At 37.4% G+C, this 17,022-nt stretch overlaps 1 protein-coding gene across 2 annotated transcripts in view; it reads left to right on the top strand.

Moving 5' to 3' along the window:
• LOC105319080 (uncharacterized) overlaps positions 1-17,022 on the top strand; it is a 57,195-nt gene that overhangs the window by 32,283 nt on the left and 7,890 nt on the right. For both annotated transcript variants that reach the window (XM_011416488.4, XM_011416487.4), the window contains exons 29-56: positions 120-237; positions 589-785; positions 1,324-1,390; positions 1,555-1,770; positions 2,621-2,710; positions 2,823-3,001; positions 3,087-3,190; positions 3,373-3,604; positions 4,040-4,156; positions 4,532-4,725; positions 5,241-5,410; positions 5,909-6,165; positions 6,696-6,815; positions 7,176-7,384; positions 7,945-8,101; positions 8,413-8,582; positions 9,548-9,710; positions 10,011-10,321; positions 10,677-10,931; positions 11,236-11,385; positions 11,680-11,784; positions 12,086-12,193; positions 12,413-12,623; positions 13,044-13,167; positions 13,470-13,651; positions 13,861-14,091; positions 14,336-14,517; positions 14,743-14,915. In XM_011416488.4, coding sequence (XP_011414790.3) covers positions 120-237; positions 589-785; positions 1,324-1,390; positions 1,555-1,770; positions 2,621-2,710; positions 2,823-3,001; positions 3,087-3,190; positions 3,373-3,604; positions 4,040-4,156; positions 4,532-4,725; positions 5,241-5,410; positions 5,909-6,165; positions 6,696-6,815; positions 7,176-7,384; positions 7,945-8,101; positions 8,413-8,582; positions 9,548-9,710; positions 10,011-10,321; positions 10,677-10,931; positions 11,236-11,385; positions 11,680-11,784; positions 12,086-12,193; positions 12,413-12,623; positions 13,044-13,167; positions 13,470-13,651; positions 13,861-14,091; positions 14,336-14,517; positions 14,743-14,915 — 4,792 coding nt within the window. The remainder of the gene's footprint in view (positions 1-119; positions 238-588; positions 786-1,323; positions 1,391-1,554; positions 1,771-2,620; positions 2,711-2,822; positions 3,002-3,086; positions 3,191-3,372; positions 3,605-4,039; positions 4,157-4,531; positions 4,726-5,240; positions 5,411-5,908; positions 6,166-6,695; positions 6,816-7,175; positions 7,385-7,944; positions 8,102-8,412; positions 8,583-9,547; positions 9,711-10,010; positions 10,322-10,676; positions 10,932-11,235; positions 11,386-11,679; positions 11,785-12,085; positions 12,194-12,412; positions 12,624-13,043; positions 13,168-13,469; positions 13,652-13,860; positions 14,092-14,335; positions 14,518-14,742; positions 14,916-17,022) is intronic.

Below are 17,022 nucleotides of genomic sequence, written 5' to 3'. Positions count from 1 at the left end.
CCATTTATTCATTATTGTTACAAAGTAAACTTTGTTTTTATGCACTTATCAATACCATACTGTACAATCGTCTCTAACAATAGTATTGACATCATTTATCATGCTATTAACTGTTACAGCGCCTGTCAATCTTGTGGCCTCCTCCCCCTCAGCAACCCAATTAACGGTCAGCTGGACCCGCCCAAATAACACCGTGTCCTCCAGTACCTACATACCTGATGCTACCGCTAGCAGCTGGTTAGATATTACAGTTCTAGCTTATACGATAACAATGCATAGCACCCCAAAAATATTTAATTTCTCAGACCAAGTTTCAAAAAAGTTAAAAACTTAGCACTGGTAATTTGTGCAATTTTCAAGGTAAAATTAAAAATCATTTATTCTCCTTTTCAATATGGCAATAAATTAATGCAACAGCATTTGTCCTGATGCGACAGTGCCTGAGAAACTTACCATTGATTTTTTGTGGCTATATTTGTTTGCAAATGAGTTGATGATAGATATTCATGATTCATAATGCTTCTACTGTTTGCTCTTTAGTTTTGAGCTTGGATACAAATGTACATGTAGCTTTTAATGTTGCTGTAGGCAGTACAGAGTGACCTGCACTAGTAGTCCTGGGGCTGTGGTGTCCCAGGCTACAGTCAGTGGAACCACCCACACCTTCACATCGGCTGATGGAATCACCGCGAGCACCACCTATGTGTGTACAGCTGCCCTAGTGACAGCCAATCATACGAGCGCCGAGAGTCAGCCCGTGGTGCTCACCACTCAGGCCATTACTGGTAACATAAATCAAGAAACAATTTAATTGTCACATTAGTTATTCTAAGAAGGCAATAATTTACTGTAACCTTGAGGGTTTATTGGCTACAACTATACTAGGTACATTTATTCACAGATGTGGGTATTCATAGACTTTGTAGAAAATATACAGTATTGTACAAAAAACCCTTTATCTATCTTAACTTTGTTTTTGTAATTCTTGACTTCTTCCACACTTTGGTTTGCTATGTGATAAATGTTAATGGCTTTATATTAGGACATAGGGATTGATTCTGATTGATGCTTAAATCTTATCCATTAGCAATTTACGAACTTTGAAAATGTTAACAAAAAAACAAAAAACAAAAACAAAAAAAAACAACTTTGAAAATGTCATATTGATGAACTAAGAAAATATTTAAGTCTGCAATCTGCATGGATAGGTCAAGTGAGCCAAGTGTTTGCCATCTGAACCAGAACTGCTGTAGGAAAGTCAAGACAAACTAAAGATTTTTTTCTCTATTTATAATAATAAACTATTTTCTTTTTATGTTGCAGCAACTGGGTCAAACGCTACTGTAGGAGCCACAGATTGGATATTGCCAATCGTTTACTATGATTATAGGTTTGTCTTAGGAAGAATGTATGGAGATTGGTAGAAAAAGTTGAAAAACTTTGTTCTATAGATTTGCAATAATAAAGTGTCATTTTGTAGCTTGATGAATTACTACTTTGCAGGTGTTAAGAGTTTTAGGAAAAAGGAGTAATTGGGAACATATTGTTTTTCAGTGTGACCAATTCAGATTTCAACGGATTTTCTGATGACATCATATCGAAGCCTACATATGTTCCCAGCCCCTTTGGCTCCTGGCTGCTGCGGTCAGCCAATCCTAACTCAGACTCATTCTCTGGGTGGTTTGTGGACCAGTCGGGGACGTCTGTGAACTACGTCTACAAGGAAACCATCACACTGAAGCTGGTCTCCTCCTCCCCTGTCACGCACAGGTAAACTTACCAGGTCACACACACAGGTAAACTTACCAGGTCAAACACAGGTATACTTACCAGGTCACACACAGGTAAACTAACCATGTTACACACAGGTAAACTAACCAAGTCACACACAGGTAAACTTACCAGGTCAAACACACACAAACTTACCAGGTCACACACAGGTAAACTTACCAGGTCAAACACACACAAACTTACCAGATCACACACAGGTAAACTTACCAGGTCATACACAGGTACACTAACCAGACCACTCACATGTAAACTAACCAGACCGCACACAGGTAAACTACCAAAAACAAACATGTCTGGTAAACAGGTAACCTTACTAAAAATAAGTGTCAGATAAATCTCCCCAGTCACGCATAGGTAAACTTACCAGATCACACACAGGTTAACTTACCAGACCACACACAAAGTACCAAAAACAAACAAATTGAGTAAATGGGTAACTGATCAAATATAAATGTCAAATAAATCTTTTCAGTCACACACAGGTAAACTTACCATAAATAAACATGTCAGATTAATCTTCCTGATACACATACTAGTCTGGTAAATAACCTTACCAACCATCTTTTAAAAACATTCTACTTTAGTTTAATTTATTAGGACCTTAGATACAATGCAGGTGTTTTACAGAAAGTATGTACTTATGCTCCCTTTACATGCATTTACTTGTCATTAATAGCAAGTTTTTTTCAGGAGATTCTGAAGAGATTTCTATGACATTTACCTGTCATAGGCTGATGGATAACAGATTTGTAAAGATATTCTACAGATGACCAGAAATTAGTTTTTTTTGTGTTGACTGAACCTACAAGCTGTGTCTGTTTGTCTGTAGGTTCTCTGCCCTGAACAGCTACTTCCCTGTAGACAACAAGGGCTTTGGAAACCAGGACAAGGATTGCTATGGAGTGGAACACAATTTTGGGTAAGGTTCTCTGTCCAACTTCAAATTCATTGCACATCATAATTAACAGTGCATAAAGCTGCATACTTTTAGTTATATTTTTACAGTGATTATAAAATACCTCTCCACACAGGTTTACATCAGCCATACGGTCTGGGTTTGTCTTCCAAGGCACAGAATCAGTGACCATTGGGGGTGGTGATGACCTGTGGCTTTATCTCAATGGGAAGTTTGTGATAGAGATCAGTTCTAGGAATATGGGGACCAGTGTCCCCTGTAGGAAGATCAGTCTGAGCGCTGCCAGCAATCCAGGTACTGTAAAGAACATTGACATGAATGGAGCAGAATTTTCTAAAAGTATTTTACTCAGGGATTAATGTTAGATTCTTATACACAGGTGGTAGCTACATCACCCCACAGTATGGGTTTGTGTCCCCCACCACAGGGCTCTGTGTCATTACCAGTACCCTGCCTGCTGAACAAGTCTTAGTGGAGTTAGAGGTAAAAATAAATTGTTCAGGTATCATTGATACGAGCTGCATTCTCTCAGGTTTCTTTGACAACTGATCAGAAAGTGAACTCTCCACTATAATCACAAACCTTCAACCTTCTACACTCATTTGTTGCAATTACTGGTATATAAGAATCATTATTTTTAGTTTTAATTTGATTCACTATTGTAGGTAGGAGAGCGGTACCACTTCTCCATTTTCCAAGTGGAGCGGCTGCACTGTGCCTCCAGTCTGTACATCCAGACGGAGAACTTTCAGTTCATTGTGGACCCTGCTGAGGAGCCGCCCAGGGATTACATCGTCACGGCAACAGAGGACCTCCACCAGAATGGTATAGTGGCCGAGGTGGTCCTGGCTGACATCTTCTCTGTGGGGCCACCCTTCACAGTCACCATACTCAGGGGTAAGTTCATTATGCCGAGGGGTAAGCTCACAATTTTCAGGGGTATAGGCTCACAATGCTCAATAGTAAGCTCACCATACTTCGGAGTAAGCTCACAATACTTGGGGGTAAGCTAAATATGCTCAAGGGTAAGCTTACAATACTTAATGGAATGCTCACGATACTTACTGGCAAGCTCACAATACTTCAGGCAAGCTGTTAGTAGGTAGGGGTAAGCTCACAGTTCTAAGGGCTAAGATATCTGTATACTTAATGGTAGGTATGCTCATGATACCTAGTGGTAAGATCATAATATGAAGCGGTATGCTCACAATATTTTGTGATAAGCTCATTATATGTAGGGGAAAAATAACAAAAATAGTGTTAGTTTTTCTATTGATTTTCCTCTTGCAGTTTTGATTTAGTTACCTTCTTTCATGATGTGTGATTTTGTAGGAAACGAAGCGAGACATTTTACTTTGAAAGACAAGACATCAGCCAATGTGAATGCAGCAGTGGCACCTCCCACAGTCCCACCCACATATACAACAATCAACGGTCACTCCTTTGTTGGTATGTTTTTCTTGTACAGTGATACAGAGTTGTAATGAAATTTGATTTGTCATTATGGTATTATAAATCTTGTAAGTTTATGAAACACTTTAAAAATAAGGAGAATGACACTGACTTTGCATGAAGCATGAATTTGTTAGGATGCTTGGTGTAACTGTGTGTTACTATATCTGTCATAAAAAAGGAAAATGCTTGCCAAAACCATTATTTTAAAGTAGTGGAATCTATATGCAGAAAAATTTAATCCTTGTATGTAAACACTGTTTATTGTCTAATACAATTGAGTTTGTTATAGTATAGACACCATGTATCCCACGATACTTGATATCACTTCTATGTAGGTCTTTACATTGTACTGTCATTTCTGACCTCTAGCATGTGCCACGCCCTCTACAATCACCCCCGAGGGTTACGACGGTACCACAGAGACCTTCACCGTCAACACGGGAGTGGTTTTGTTAACTCTGGACTCCAGTCTGGACTATGAGGTCAAGACCTCCTACAGTGTTGTCATGGAGACCGTGGATACTGGCAAAACTCCACCCACCACCGGCACAATCACTGTTAAGGTTAGAAGTTCTTACTGTGTTGCAGTCTTCTTCAAAAAAGTGATTAATAAAAATTTAATTTGGAATGCAAATTTTAGTGATGTACAATAGTTTAAAACCATTTCAAGGAGCGAAAGGAAATATAGATAGGGAGGCACACTTTCCAACATCATTATCACAACAATTACTTATTATAATTGTAGGAAATAATTTCTGATATCCAATCATTGTTTTTAAAATGGACCAGGTTTATTATTTCATTCTGTTTCATTGTGATTTTAATTTTCAAAAAAGTATTCTGAATGCATATTAAAATGCTATAACAGTAAAACATGGTTATAGCGAACATGCTTATAATGAGTTGACGCTTACAGTAAAGTGATTTTCTTTCGGTGACAATATTATATGTTGTAAACTTGACGGATATAATGATGACGCTTATAAGGAAGCAAAATCGACCGTCCCTTTTATCAATATTGGGAAAATAATTTATTAGTATATGTATTTTCTTAATCATTCCCTTGTAACATCTGCAGGTGAAAGTGTCTGACGTGAATGATAACTGTCCGGAGCTGACCCAGACTTTGTACCAGCTTCAGGCTATCCCCGCACTACAGGTCGCGGCCCTGGCAGTCCTCAACGCTAGTGACATTGACAGTGGCAACAACTCTGCCCTCAGCTTCTACCTGTCCATGATCGTAGAGGAGTAAGTCAAGGAGGGTTATAGATTGGGGGGGAGGGGGGGGGGGGCAGAAAGCTATTTGACAGCATCAGGAGCTTAAACCAGAATCATGTTTTTAATTATAATAAGACTCTTTTGGTTAGTTTTTTGGGGGGTTTATTTCATATTTAATCAAAATTGTATTCTGAATTTTAAGTCTTCATTAACTACTTAAGCACTGATTTTTCTATTTTTGCAACTTCTTTTGTACTAATATCTGAATCAAGTTTTAGGTCTTTTTTTCTTAATGGCTTTTAGAATATTGTGAGCATGATCAGGTACAAAGCTTGTACACCACCTACAATAATGACCACAATAGTATTTGATTTACCAGCTAATGAAGCTAATCCAAAGTAGACCAAGCCTTGTTCACAATTACGTTCTCTGACTCATAAGTCTGTAATACATGTAACTGTTACATCATTTTGTTCAATATGTCACTCGCATTGATTTATATCTTCATTAAATTAATCTTACGTACAGTCCACCAATCTCCATTTTTAACGACACCATGGATCTATACAAGGAGGTGTATGAGGCCAACACCATGTTGAAATTCACCGTGATTGTGGTGGATGGTGGTAGCCCTATGCGGGGTGCTACCGCAGCGGTGGAGTTGGATATAGACAACTCCTGTCTGATCGACGTGGAGTACCAGGCCATTTCCTACTCCATCACTGTCAATGTCTCCACCGGGGAAATCTACCACAGAGTGCCCGGATACTACTACTATGAATACAGTAAGCACCAGTGTTGATTTATTATTTTTAATCATTTTAAAAGCAGAAATATATTTATTCAGGATTTATTAAACTATCTACCGGTAAAGTTTATTTTGTTATTGAGCACTGCATGTATTTTATCAATAAACAAATAAATCCCAATGGAAATTTTTTAAAAGATCATATCTCTAATATTATAATCATGGTTGCTATGAACTCCCCTGGAAACCATTTCTAATAGCAATTTAAGCAACAAAATTTTAGCCCCTACAAAAATTTCTGGTCTCTACAGTAGATAAATGTGGTGGTGTATAATATTGAATGAGGAATTTGCCTTTCTGCCTGTATCTTCTTTTTGTAAGACAAACAATGATAATAGATGTTTTAAACGGCTTTAAAATATAATTGTGTTTTTACTTGTTGTAGCTTGTGACAATGCTCTAGACATTGAGAATGGGGTGATACTAGACAAACACATCTTCATTAATATCTGTAACCTATTTTTACCTGTGAATGGTTATGACATGTTTTGATTTTACCTGTTGTAGCCTGTGACGATGCCCTGGGTATGGAGAGTGGGGTGATCCTGGATAAGTACATCTCTGTCTCCTCCTCGTCCTCAATCAGCGGCCCAGACCGTGCAAGACTCAACACCACCCAGCTGGACGGTGTGTATCAGCCTTTGTTGATTTAAGAAATTAAAACAGTGTTCTCTCCCTTATTATGAAAATATAAGGTGTTAAAAGTTGTTTGCAAATACAAGTTAATTTTATAGTTGTTTTGGAGAAATTGAAACTACTGTACATGATCTATCTCAGTTCATAGAATTCAGAATAAGAAAATTGTCTAACATGCCAGTGAATTTGCTACTTTTCAATTTAACTTTTGTACTGATCCATACAATTTACAATGAAAACCGATACATGCATGTTACAAACACTTTAAGTCTTGTAAACGAAATTAATTTTAATAATAATTAAATTAAGGGTCATTTTATGGTGAGTGAATTGTCAGTGTCTGATTCACAGCTAACCTAGGGGGTTTGACCGGGGGCTGGGTACCTGCCACCATGGACACAAACCAGTACATAGAGGTCAACCTGACGGAGCCGACCTTTGTCCACTGGGTACAGATCCAGGGTCAGGATTCAGTCGACAACTGGGTCACCAGTTTTTCGGTTCTATACAGTTCGGATGGAGTGACTTGGGCCACTTACATTAATTCTTCGGGGGCGTCAGTGAGTCAGATCTAAGTATTCGTCATTAAAAGTAGTATGGGACACCTCGGGATATTAATCACGAAAGAAAGTACCTTATATTCAAATACAACCACAGCTTTAAAACTATACATTACATTTGCCATGAAGTGCATTTTAAGAAAAAATTTTTTTAAAGATTAAAGGTAAAAATTGTTAAAGCTCCAGCAGATCTCAAACTGATGACTTTCAGAACAGCTGACTTCACTGTGTCATGTTGAGAGAAGCTGACTCTTTGTTGTATTGTGCTTCTTTGTTAGACATCAAGATTGTGAAAGAATGTCATGAAACAATGAAGTTATAATAAGGTTATGCTGAATTATATTATTTTGAAGGAAAGTAAGACCCAATATGAAAGCGTCCTTTACCACCTTACCACCCCAAGATTTTAATGTAACGATTGCAATTTTTTGTGAACAAGAGGTTTAAGATCATGATGACTTTTTAAAATATGCCTGAAACTTTCTGCAAATACCAGTATGCATGTATTACTTGAAGATTTATGAAATAAATAACTGTGTTATACAATTGTATGTCACTAGGTTTTTGAGGGAGCCACAGATCGGAACACAGTGGTGAGCGTCCCAATGGTACCGGCGGTGTTTGGGACTTACATCCGAATCAATCCACAAACCTGGAATAATGCCATTGGGCTTCGATTGGAAATGAAGGGATGTTCTTTTACCAAATATCAGTACTGTGAGCATGCATTTCCTTTGTTTGGGGGACCAGTAATTCATTGAATCATATTGTTACAACAATTCTAAAAGTAGAGCTTAAAAATTGTTAATGCATAAATTAATACGTAACAGTAAAACTCCCTCATTAAGAACTCAGTTATAAAGAAATTCCAGTTATCTTTCTTCTAATGATATACATGTATCAAATATTATGAATTTATAATTAACAAAGTATTCCTGTCCCTATTAATGCAGGAAGCATTAGTATTAACCGAGATGTTTGTACTGTGTGAATGTTGACAATATGAGCTGTACCTGTTGGTTTTGTAGATCGTACTACATGTCAGCGTTGTTTGACCGCCTCGTACTGTGAAGGGGACTCAACCATCAAGCCCTGTGGTCGCTGTGACCCCCCGGTCACTGGCTCCACCTGTGGTCGCTCTCCCACTGAGCACAGTTTTGGGGCTGCTGCCTCCTGCACCACTTGTCCCGAAGGCTGGGTAGGTATATCAATAGGAATGTATCAAAGATCAATAAAACTCTGTGATTTTGACTTTATATTGCTTGAGCAGTATATTTCTAAGTATTTGATGCTTAGATATTTTTCCCAACTTTTCCACGAAAGCACATCTCTTGAGATCTGTGATTCTCTGTGTTAACAAAAAGATTTACCAGTAGTCTAAAAAAAAGTTGTAATAATGTTTTTATTTTTAGACGGAGGCTGTATAAGCAAGATACAGAGTTTGAAAATCTTTGTTTTGTAAACAAAGCTCAAGCTTTGTTATGGTCTACATATGTGTTTTATTGGTATAAGTCTCAAGCAAATGTTGCTTTTTTCTGTTTATCATACTACTAGTATCTATGAACACACTGAATCAGTTCACCTTGTTTGCAACGAGTCATTCGGTCAAAGAAATGGTTATTCCATACTTTACAATATTTTGTAAACAAATTAATATAAGACTCGATCGAGTTTTGTTTACATGACAATGCATGAATTCTTACCTCTGTATCTCTCTCAAAACTTGACTTCTAATGTTCAAATTTTGGTCAATCATTCAAATTGAGCAAGTTAACCATTTTGTACATAAAAAAAGAAAAAGAAATTTTTGATCTAAAATCATTTCCAAGTCCCTTTAATATTATCTACCTAACTCTGATGTAAACCTGTAAAATATTTTTGCGACCTTTAATTGCCATTATACTAAACCGCTTCGCGAATATTCTAACATGATAAGTGGTAAGCGCGCTGTTTTTCCTAAAATGAAAAATTCATATATTGTCATTAGTTTAGTTTCCTCCGAAATGATGCCTCCGTCTATCAGTACTTTGATTCATTATTGAGATTCAGCTTTAATAAAATCTTTGTACCATTGAGATGTTAATATGGAGGGTTCCATGGAGGGCAGTTAAACTGATATTTTGGTTATTCTGATTTAGTAATAATCTGTATTTGTGTGGGTAGATCTGTAAGGATGGCTATGCCACGCCCTGCCCAGAGTTCCACTATGTATCATGTAACGACACATACTGCCCTGACTCTTGTACCCAGTGTGAGCCCGGCTATGCCTGTCGCGGAGGAAAACGATACCAGTGTGAAAAGGGAACATTCTCTGATGGAAATACCAGTAAGTCAATTAGAAAATAGGACAAACAAGGCTACAGATATGATGTATCAGTGTGTCTGTGTGTGTTGGAGGGGATGTTATTATTTATTAATCGATGTGATGACACTTTTACAGTCATAAACAAAATGAAATAAAGTCACTGTACCTTAATTGAACCTGGTTCTCCTACAGAAAGTACTTGTCTACAGCACAGCTTACTTGGCACATCACTGTACTTAAAAAACATTGCCTCACTGTACATTGACAGACCTTGTCATCTCAGTGAAAGTATTTTTCTGTCAATACTCCTTATTGTAACAGAGTTCTGTACCATGTGTTCCCCCGGTACATACCAGGACGAGGTGGGACAGAGCTCCTGTAAGAACTGTCCGGGCGGCTACTACAGCTCCTCCAGCAAGGACCGCTGTAATCCGTGCGAGGCGGGGACATACGCCGCCACTGATGGCACTGGCTGTAAGTCGTGTGGGTCCACCACTCAGTGCCCCTGTATGGGCAGTACCACCCTGTGTTATCACCCTGACCTCTGTTACAACATGGACGGTAGTTATGGGTGTCTTCCCTGCCCCACGGGTTATGCTGGGAATGGAGTCACATGTTCAGATGTTGATGAGGTAAAGGTTGCATTTGTTGAATTAATTGTATGTTAACTTTTCAGATTACTTGCCAATGGGTATCTTGTGAAAATAACATTGGCAATGGTTTTAGTTTCATGATTGCTTAATTCAAACCATGAACTAAGTGATTATAAAATTACCATAATATTTCTTAACAATTTACATTATAAAATTTTTAATGTAGAGGTACTTCTTTTCATTGTGGAATCTTTTTTATGACATTTGCAAAATATTAAATTTTGTACTACTAGGTAATCCGGTTTGAAACACTTCTCTATTGAATTTGAATTAATGATATTGTTACTGAATTATGAAAATGAAATTGTTTGAAAATGATGATTTCTTTTTGCAGTGTACTTCCCTCACACCAACCCCCTGTTTCCAGCAGCGCTGTAGGAACACAGAGCCAGGGTTCCAGTGTCTGGCCTGTCCCCTTGGGTATGTAGGCACGTATGAGGATGCTTTGTCGTTTAACATCAGCAGGAGGACTTTCCAGTTATACAACACTGTGTTGGACCCCACACAGGCCCAGACCTGTTCAGACATCAATGAATGTCTGTCAGACAATGGAGGATGTGATGCCAATGCCTACTGTACAAATACACCAGTAAGTCTCTCACAGAGAGAGAGGGAGAGAGAGAGAGAGAGAGAGAGAGAGAGAGAGTGCAAAATGTTTTTAATACTGGGGGAAAGAAGTAGGTACAATTTAGAAACCTATATTGTGGTGGGGAGAGGTTTGGAAGCATAAATTTTTTAATGTGGTGGGGGGAGAGAAAACCATTTTGCAACCAAATATGTTAACTGTTTTGATATAAAGTTTTCTCTCTCTCTCTCTCTCTCTCTCTCTCTCTCTCAGAAAGACCAAATAGTTTTGTTGTGAATACACTATGTTTTGTATTGCATTACTGTAGGGGAGCTACAGCTGTGGGTTGTGTAAGGATGGCTATGTTGGTAACACAGTGACCGGCTGTGAGCTGGCTGACTACTGCCTCTCAGGTAAACACACCTGTCACGCCAATGCTACCTGCTACTACACTGGACCCCAGGAGTACAAGTGTGTGGTAAGCATGACTTCTACATTGTAAGTGTTTCAGTTTTAGGAATTGACATAGCAATCTCTGAAAGTCCTGACCGTCATATATAAATAAAACAAAGTTAACTTATGTTCTTTAATCTCTCAAAAATTGCCTTCTATTTCTGCAAATGAGTATGATTTAGCATTATTATACTGTGATTCATATACCAGTACTTAATTTCATACAAAGGTAGGAAGAATAGCCCCCCCTTCAGTATGTGAGATCTGAATGAATACTGGAATAAGTCTTGGTTGTACATTATTATGTATATTGTTGCAGTGTAACAATGGGTGGGCAGGAAATGGTTACCTGTGTGGGGACGACCCAGATCAGGACGGTGTCCCCACCCTGGGGCTTCCTTGTTCTGAGGAGGAGTGTAAATCGGTAATGTATCAAATTACAGTAACATAGAGATAAAGTGCAAATGATTATAATAAATTTAAACTCACACTGAAGTCAGTTCCATTTCCCATGTCTTAAAGTTGTGTTATAAAGTGATCAGTTATGATACAATGCATTTACTTTTAACAAACTGCCCCTGGCACTTTGTTATAACCATGTTTTACTGTACATGTGTACATGGACAATGTGAAAGAAAGGATAGATGTTCTTTTTGACATGTGACATGCTAAGATAAGTGAAGAAGTTTGGAGTAAAGTAATTTTTATTTTTAATGTCAATGTAGGACAACTGCCCCCTACACCCTAACAGTGGACAGGAGGATGCTGACACGGATGGAATGGGGAACGCTTGTGACGCTGATGACGACAATGATGTCATCTACGATGAGCAGGTAAATGCAGTAGGAAAGGCAGAATTTATAGTAAAAGTAAAGTTTTAATGATTACAAAAGTGAGAGAGAGGGAATAAAATCTGTTAAAATGATCCTTTTTTGAGAATATATTGGATTTCTTTAAACTGGGTTGTGGTTTCATAATTTATTGGAAGTTTTCAATAGGACTTTGGGTTTATCATTGATTTTATCTACACCTGACTTTCTTTATCGTGATAGGATAATTGTCCGTACAAGGCTAACAATAACCAGGCGGACGCTGACTTGGATGGTGTGGGGGATGTATGTGATAACTGTCCTAATGTGGCCAATGCCGACCAATCAGATGTTAACGCTGACGGCGTCGGAGACCTCTGTCACACAGACAATGATAAGGACGGGGACGGGTTCCTAGATGGTGTGGATCTCTGCCCTCTAGTGGCCACAACTGGTATTAGTCCATCCTCCCTCTCCTAGAAAAATGTCTTAACAACTTGATATTATCTTTTCTTTTCTCATGAAAGAAAATTTAGACAGATTGTGGTATTGAATAATTCTAGCTACTTACCAATCTTTTGATTTTGACTTTTTCCTTACAATTATTGATAGAGCCTGATCACACCATTAGTTCCTGCAAACCACTTTATTATCAATTGTTTATCCTGAAAAAAGGAGGGTTTTGAATACATGAATAAGTTGGATAACAATAGATAGCATTTACTGATTTCACAGTGATAATAGCATTTTATTATTTTAAGTCCCTCTTCAGCATAAGGTTGTTAAGTTTTATTTTCAAAATGCTTGGTTTACTACTTGTGATGAAGGGAAGAAGGATATGCATTGTTATATATATCTGTTCAATATTTTTCAGCCCAGACTGACTCTGATGGTGATTGGGTGGGGGATGAGTGTGACAATTGTCCACAGACCAGTAACCCTGCCCAGACTGACTCCAACTACAGCGGGGTGGGGGACAGCTGTGATGGTCAGGATAAGTAAGTCCATGAATCAGAGGGTGTGGTACTAGATAGGATGTGATCTAGATAGAAACTAGACCAGACAGAGAGTAATTGAAACTGTAAAAAATTTGTTTTCTAGAGTAAAAACGTTGCAGAATATATGTGTAACATTAGAGATAGGTAATATGTATACAATACATCAGTTATGTTCTAAATCACAATATTAATTAAATATAGATTTTGATGAGCATTAATATTAATTTCATGCCAAGTACATTGTAAGTCACATGTATATTTGTGTACAACATATGATTGAAATCGAATTTATTTAATTCCAGGGATGGAGATGGCATACCAGATTTCAAAGACAATTGTCCAGAAGTTCCAAACGCCCAGCAGACCGACACAGACTCGGATAGTACGGGGGATTTTTGTGACCCTGACATTGACAATGACGGAGTTCTCAATGCTGCCGACAACTGTGTATACGTAGCCAATGCTGACCAGGCAGATACCAATGGTAACACAAACAATGCTATAGCATTATGTGCATTCATTTAAACTGAGAATACTTTTACAATTGATGGTAAACATGCCTAGGGTTAGGAAGTATGATAGTATGGAACTCAATAGGCCAACAGAGGAATTGCTGTTCATAATGTCATGTGCAAGGAAAAGTTTATTGCATGCTGAATTAACAGGTGCTCTCATCCATCTTTACATTAACAGGGAATAGAGTAGGAGATGTATGTGAGAGTGACCGGGACCTGGATGGTGTGGTGAATAACCTTGATGTGTGTCCTAACAACAAGGATATCAGCTCCATCAACTTCACAGACTACACCGCCATCGACCTTAACCCGACCTTGATCTTAGAAAAGGCAGCAGTGTGGCACATCATGGACAAGGGGAGAGAAGTCAGACAGACAGAAACTACACTGAAACCTGCAGCATACATAGGTGGTTAATAATTATAAAATCAAAAACAGTAACCTTTTTCAATAAAACTTTTTCTTTTTTTAACTTGTTGTCAATAGTGAAAGTAAAAAGCTATAGGATGTCAAATTTAGTTTACAAAAATGTAAGGTCAACAGTTGAATGTAAACAGAGTTTTAGGAACTCAATGGGGCAGCTAGGATTTAAGTCTTTTGAGTCTCTTCTGAATCATTTGCATGTACTTAAAGTTGATTTTCACATTTCACAGGGAACCACTACTTCGATCACATGGAGTTCTCTGGTACTACATACGCCCAGAGTGATGAGTGCTATGGTTACATCGGCTTTATTTTTGGATTCCACTCCACACAAAAGTACTACCTAGCTCTCTGGAGACACGTCCACCTGAACTACAACATCTACGGAGGAATCAAAGGGGTGCAACTCAGGGTAGGACTTCATACCGTTGACTAACTGTATTTAAAATAAAACATTTAATTGGTGATTGAGGTGTTAATTTTAATATTTTCAAGTCAATTTTCATTACCATGCAGAGAAGCTATTGAATGATAACGAATTAAAATTAAAAGAAAATTAATTCGTTTACGTTATCAGATAATGAAGTCGTGCAAAGATTTTTTAATATAAAGGGTTTTTTTATGTTATGAAATAAAGGTGATAGAGACTACAAACAATGTTGGACAGAACTACGCCAATGCCTTGTACCAGAGCTATGATGTCACTTCCTACTCCAGACTCCTGTGGCAGGATCCCACCCTGACCGGATGGAATTGTCGGACCAGTTACCGATGGACCATACAGCACACCCCCTCCCAGGGAATCCTCAGGTCAGTGTTACCCCCCTTTATTGAACGGAAAATGTGTCTGTCTATTGATTCTATCAACACAAAGGGAACACTCAGTACAGTTCTTCGCAAGCTGACATCAGTTTTGTTTTTATATGAGGAATTTTAGAAAATGTATTCAAATGTGGATGTTTTAAGGAATTTCATTTCAAATCTGCCATTGTTTGGTAATATTTTGAATGTTTTTGACAGATTTAATAGATTTACTCCCACTTAGTTTCTATACTAGTCTAATTATCAAATTTGCTAAACACTTTGTTTTCTTTTAAACAGCTTAAATTTGATTTTAAAGACTTTATAAAACAATGATTTTGTTTATATGTATTTATTACATTATCCAGTATCTTTTTCTTTACTAAAACTACAAATTAAAGTGTGATATATGTTGAATAAATCAATAATTTGTACATGTATGTTGCAATAGCAACGTGTGATTGCTTGTCACCTTGTGGTAATACACAGTCTGCACTACATGAAAAAAAAATCATTGGTCAAATGTTGCATATACTGTTGGGGCTTGCATAATTATACACAACTAGATACGATCTCGTTACGAGTAACGAGTAGGTCTTCCGTTCAATTTTTAAACGATACGATTAAGATATCAATAAAATTTCAGAATTTCCACCTCAACCACTCCCTTTCAGATAATGCATACGATTGTCAATACCCCTTGAAATGTTTAACAAAGAATTTTACTTTTTCACATACAGCACATTAAAGATTTAAGATTTTATTCCCCTAAAATCCCTAATTACGTCATCAATTGATTTGGCAATGAGTTTTACAAACTGATATTGCTACGACCAACAACTTTGTTTCAGTAATGCAATACAATATCTTGATCGTTTTTAAGGTATGTGTAATAGACTTTACGATTGTCGTGGCCCCTAATTTAAGGGGCCAGCCCCTTTTTCTTGAGTTCATTCAAAAGGTCTCACGGATACTAACATTTTTTGTTCATACACTTATCTAGAATTGTTGTTCATTTTCTAGATACAAATGATTAAATATTATAGGGGCCAGCCCTCTAGATCCTTAATGGGGACAGACAGTGGTGTTTTGATAAATGGAATCGATTAGAATCATTTATGCAAACATTTTCTCTTCTAAATTGCTTAACAAAATATGTCTCCTTTTCTAGATATATTGCGTCAAAGTTTAAGTACTTTGACCCCTTAAAATCCCTAATTACGTCATAAATGGGCGAGGCAATAATTTTTTCTGATAAATATTGATACGATCAACAACTTTGCTTCTATAATGCATTACAAAATCTTTATCGTTTTTAAGTTATTTGTAATAGAGTTTAAGAGTGCCTTGGCCCCTAAATAAAGGGGCCAGCCCCTTTTTCTTGATTTCGTTGGAAAGAACTTATAATTATCTACCACTTTTGTTATATATGTCTTAACAAATTATCAACTGATAAAAAGATACAGATCAAAACGTATGAAAATTTTGAATGAAAATTCGTACCCAATTTTCGTGCCTAGGCGAGCTCCAAGAAATAGCGCCACTGGCGTAAAACAAAATAATAGTGCACAACTTCAAACTATAGGCTACCTATCCTGAAAATTTCATAGTCATATCTTGGATAGTTTCTGAGATCAGCTCTGCACAAAATAGGTCGTAAAAAAGTACAAAATTGCCGATAAAGCGGTACCGGAAGTGACGACAGGAAAAATCTCAAAAATGTATAAAGTTTACATTAAGTGTCATCTTCTGTGAAAAAATGGTCGAAATCGGTCGAATAGTTTTCGAGAAATCGCGTGCACAAAATTTGTGGAAAAAAATAATAATAAGAAGAAATCGTACGAAAACTATAAGGTGGCAGGGGACAGTTTTTTTTATCCAATTCATTGTAGCCAAGGGATGCATGTCTTCGGAACTCTGTAACTAGAGTTTCCTCAGTTCCCATTCAGCACAAATACCTTTAATTCACTCTTTATAAGGCCAATCACCAATTTCTGAAGAAAATTGCTAATCAAAACCTGTAAAATTCTCTACATACTGGTTTTTATGATATTTTGACCCTTTCATATTTTGCTAATTTTTCATGATTTTTCAGCTTTTTAGACCTCCCCCAGCT

Source organism: Magallana gigas, chromosome 8 (assembly GCF_963853765.1).
Source record: "Magallana gigas chromosome 8, xbMagGiga1.1, whole genome shotgun sequence".
Taxonomy (NCBI): domain Eukaryota; kingdom Metazoa; phylum Mollusca; class Bivalvia; order Ostreida; family Ostreidae; genus Magallana; species Magallana gigas.
Note: the sequence above shows the minus strand (reverse complement) of the source record. Positions and strands in the feature narration are given on the sequence as shown.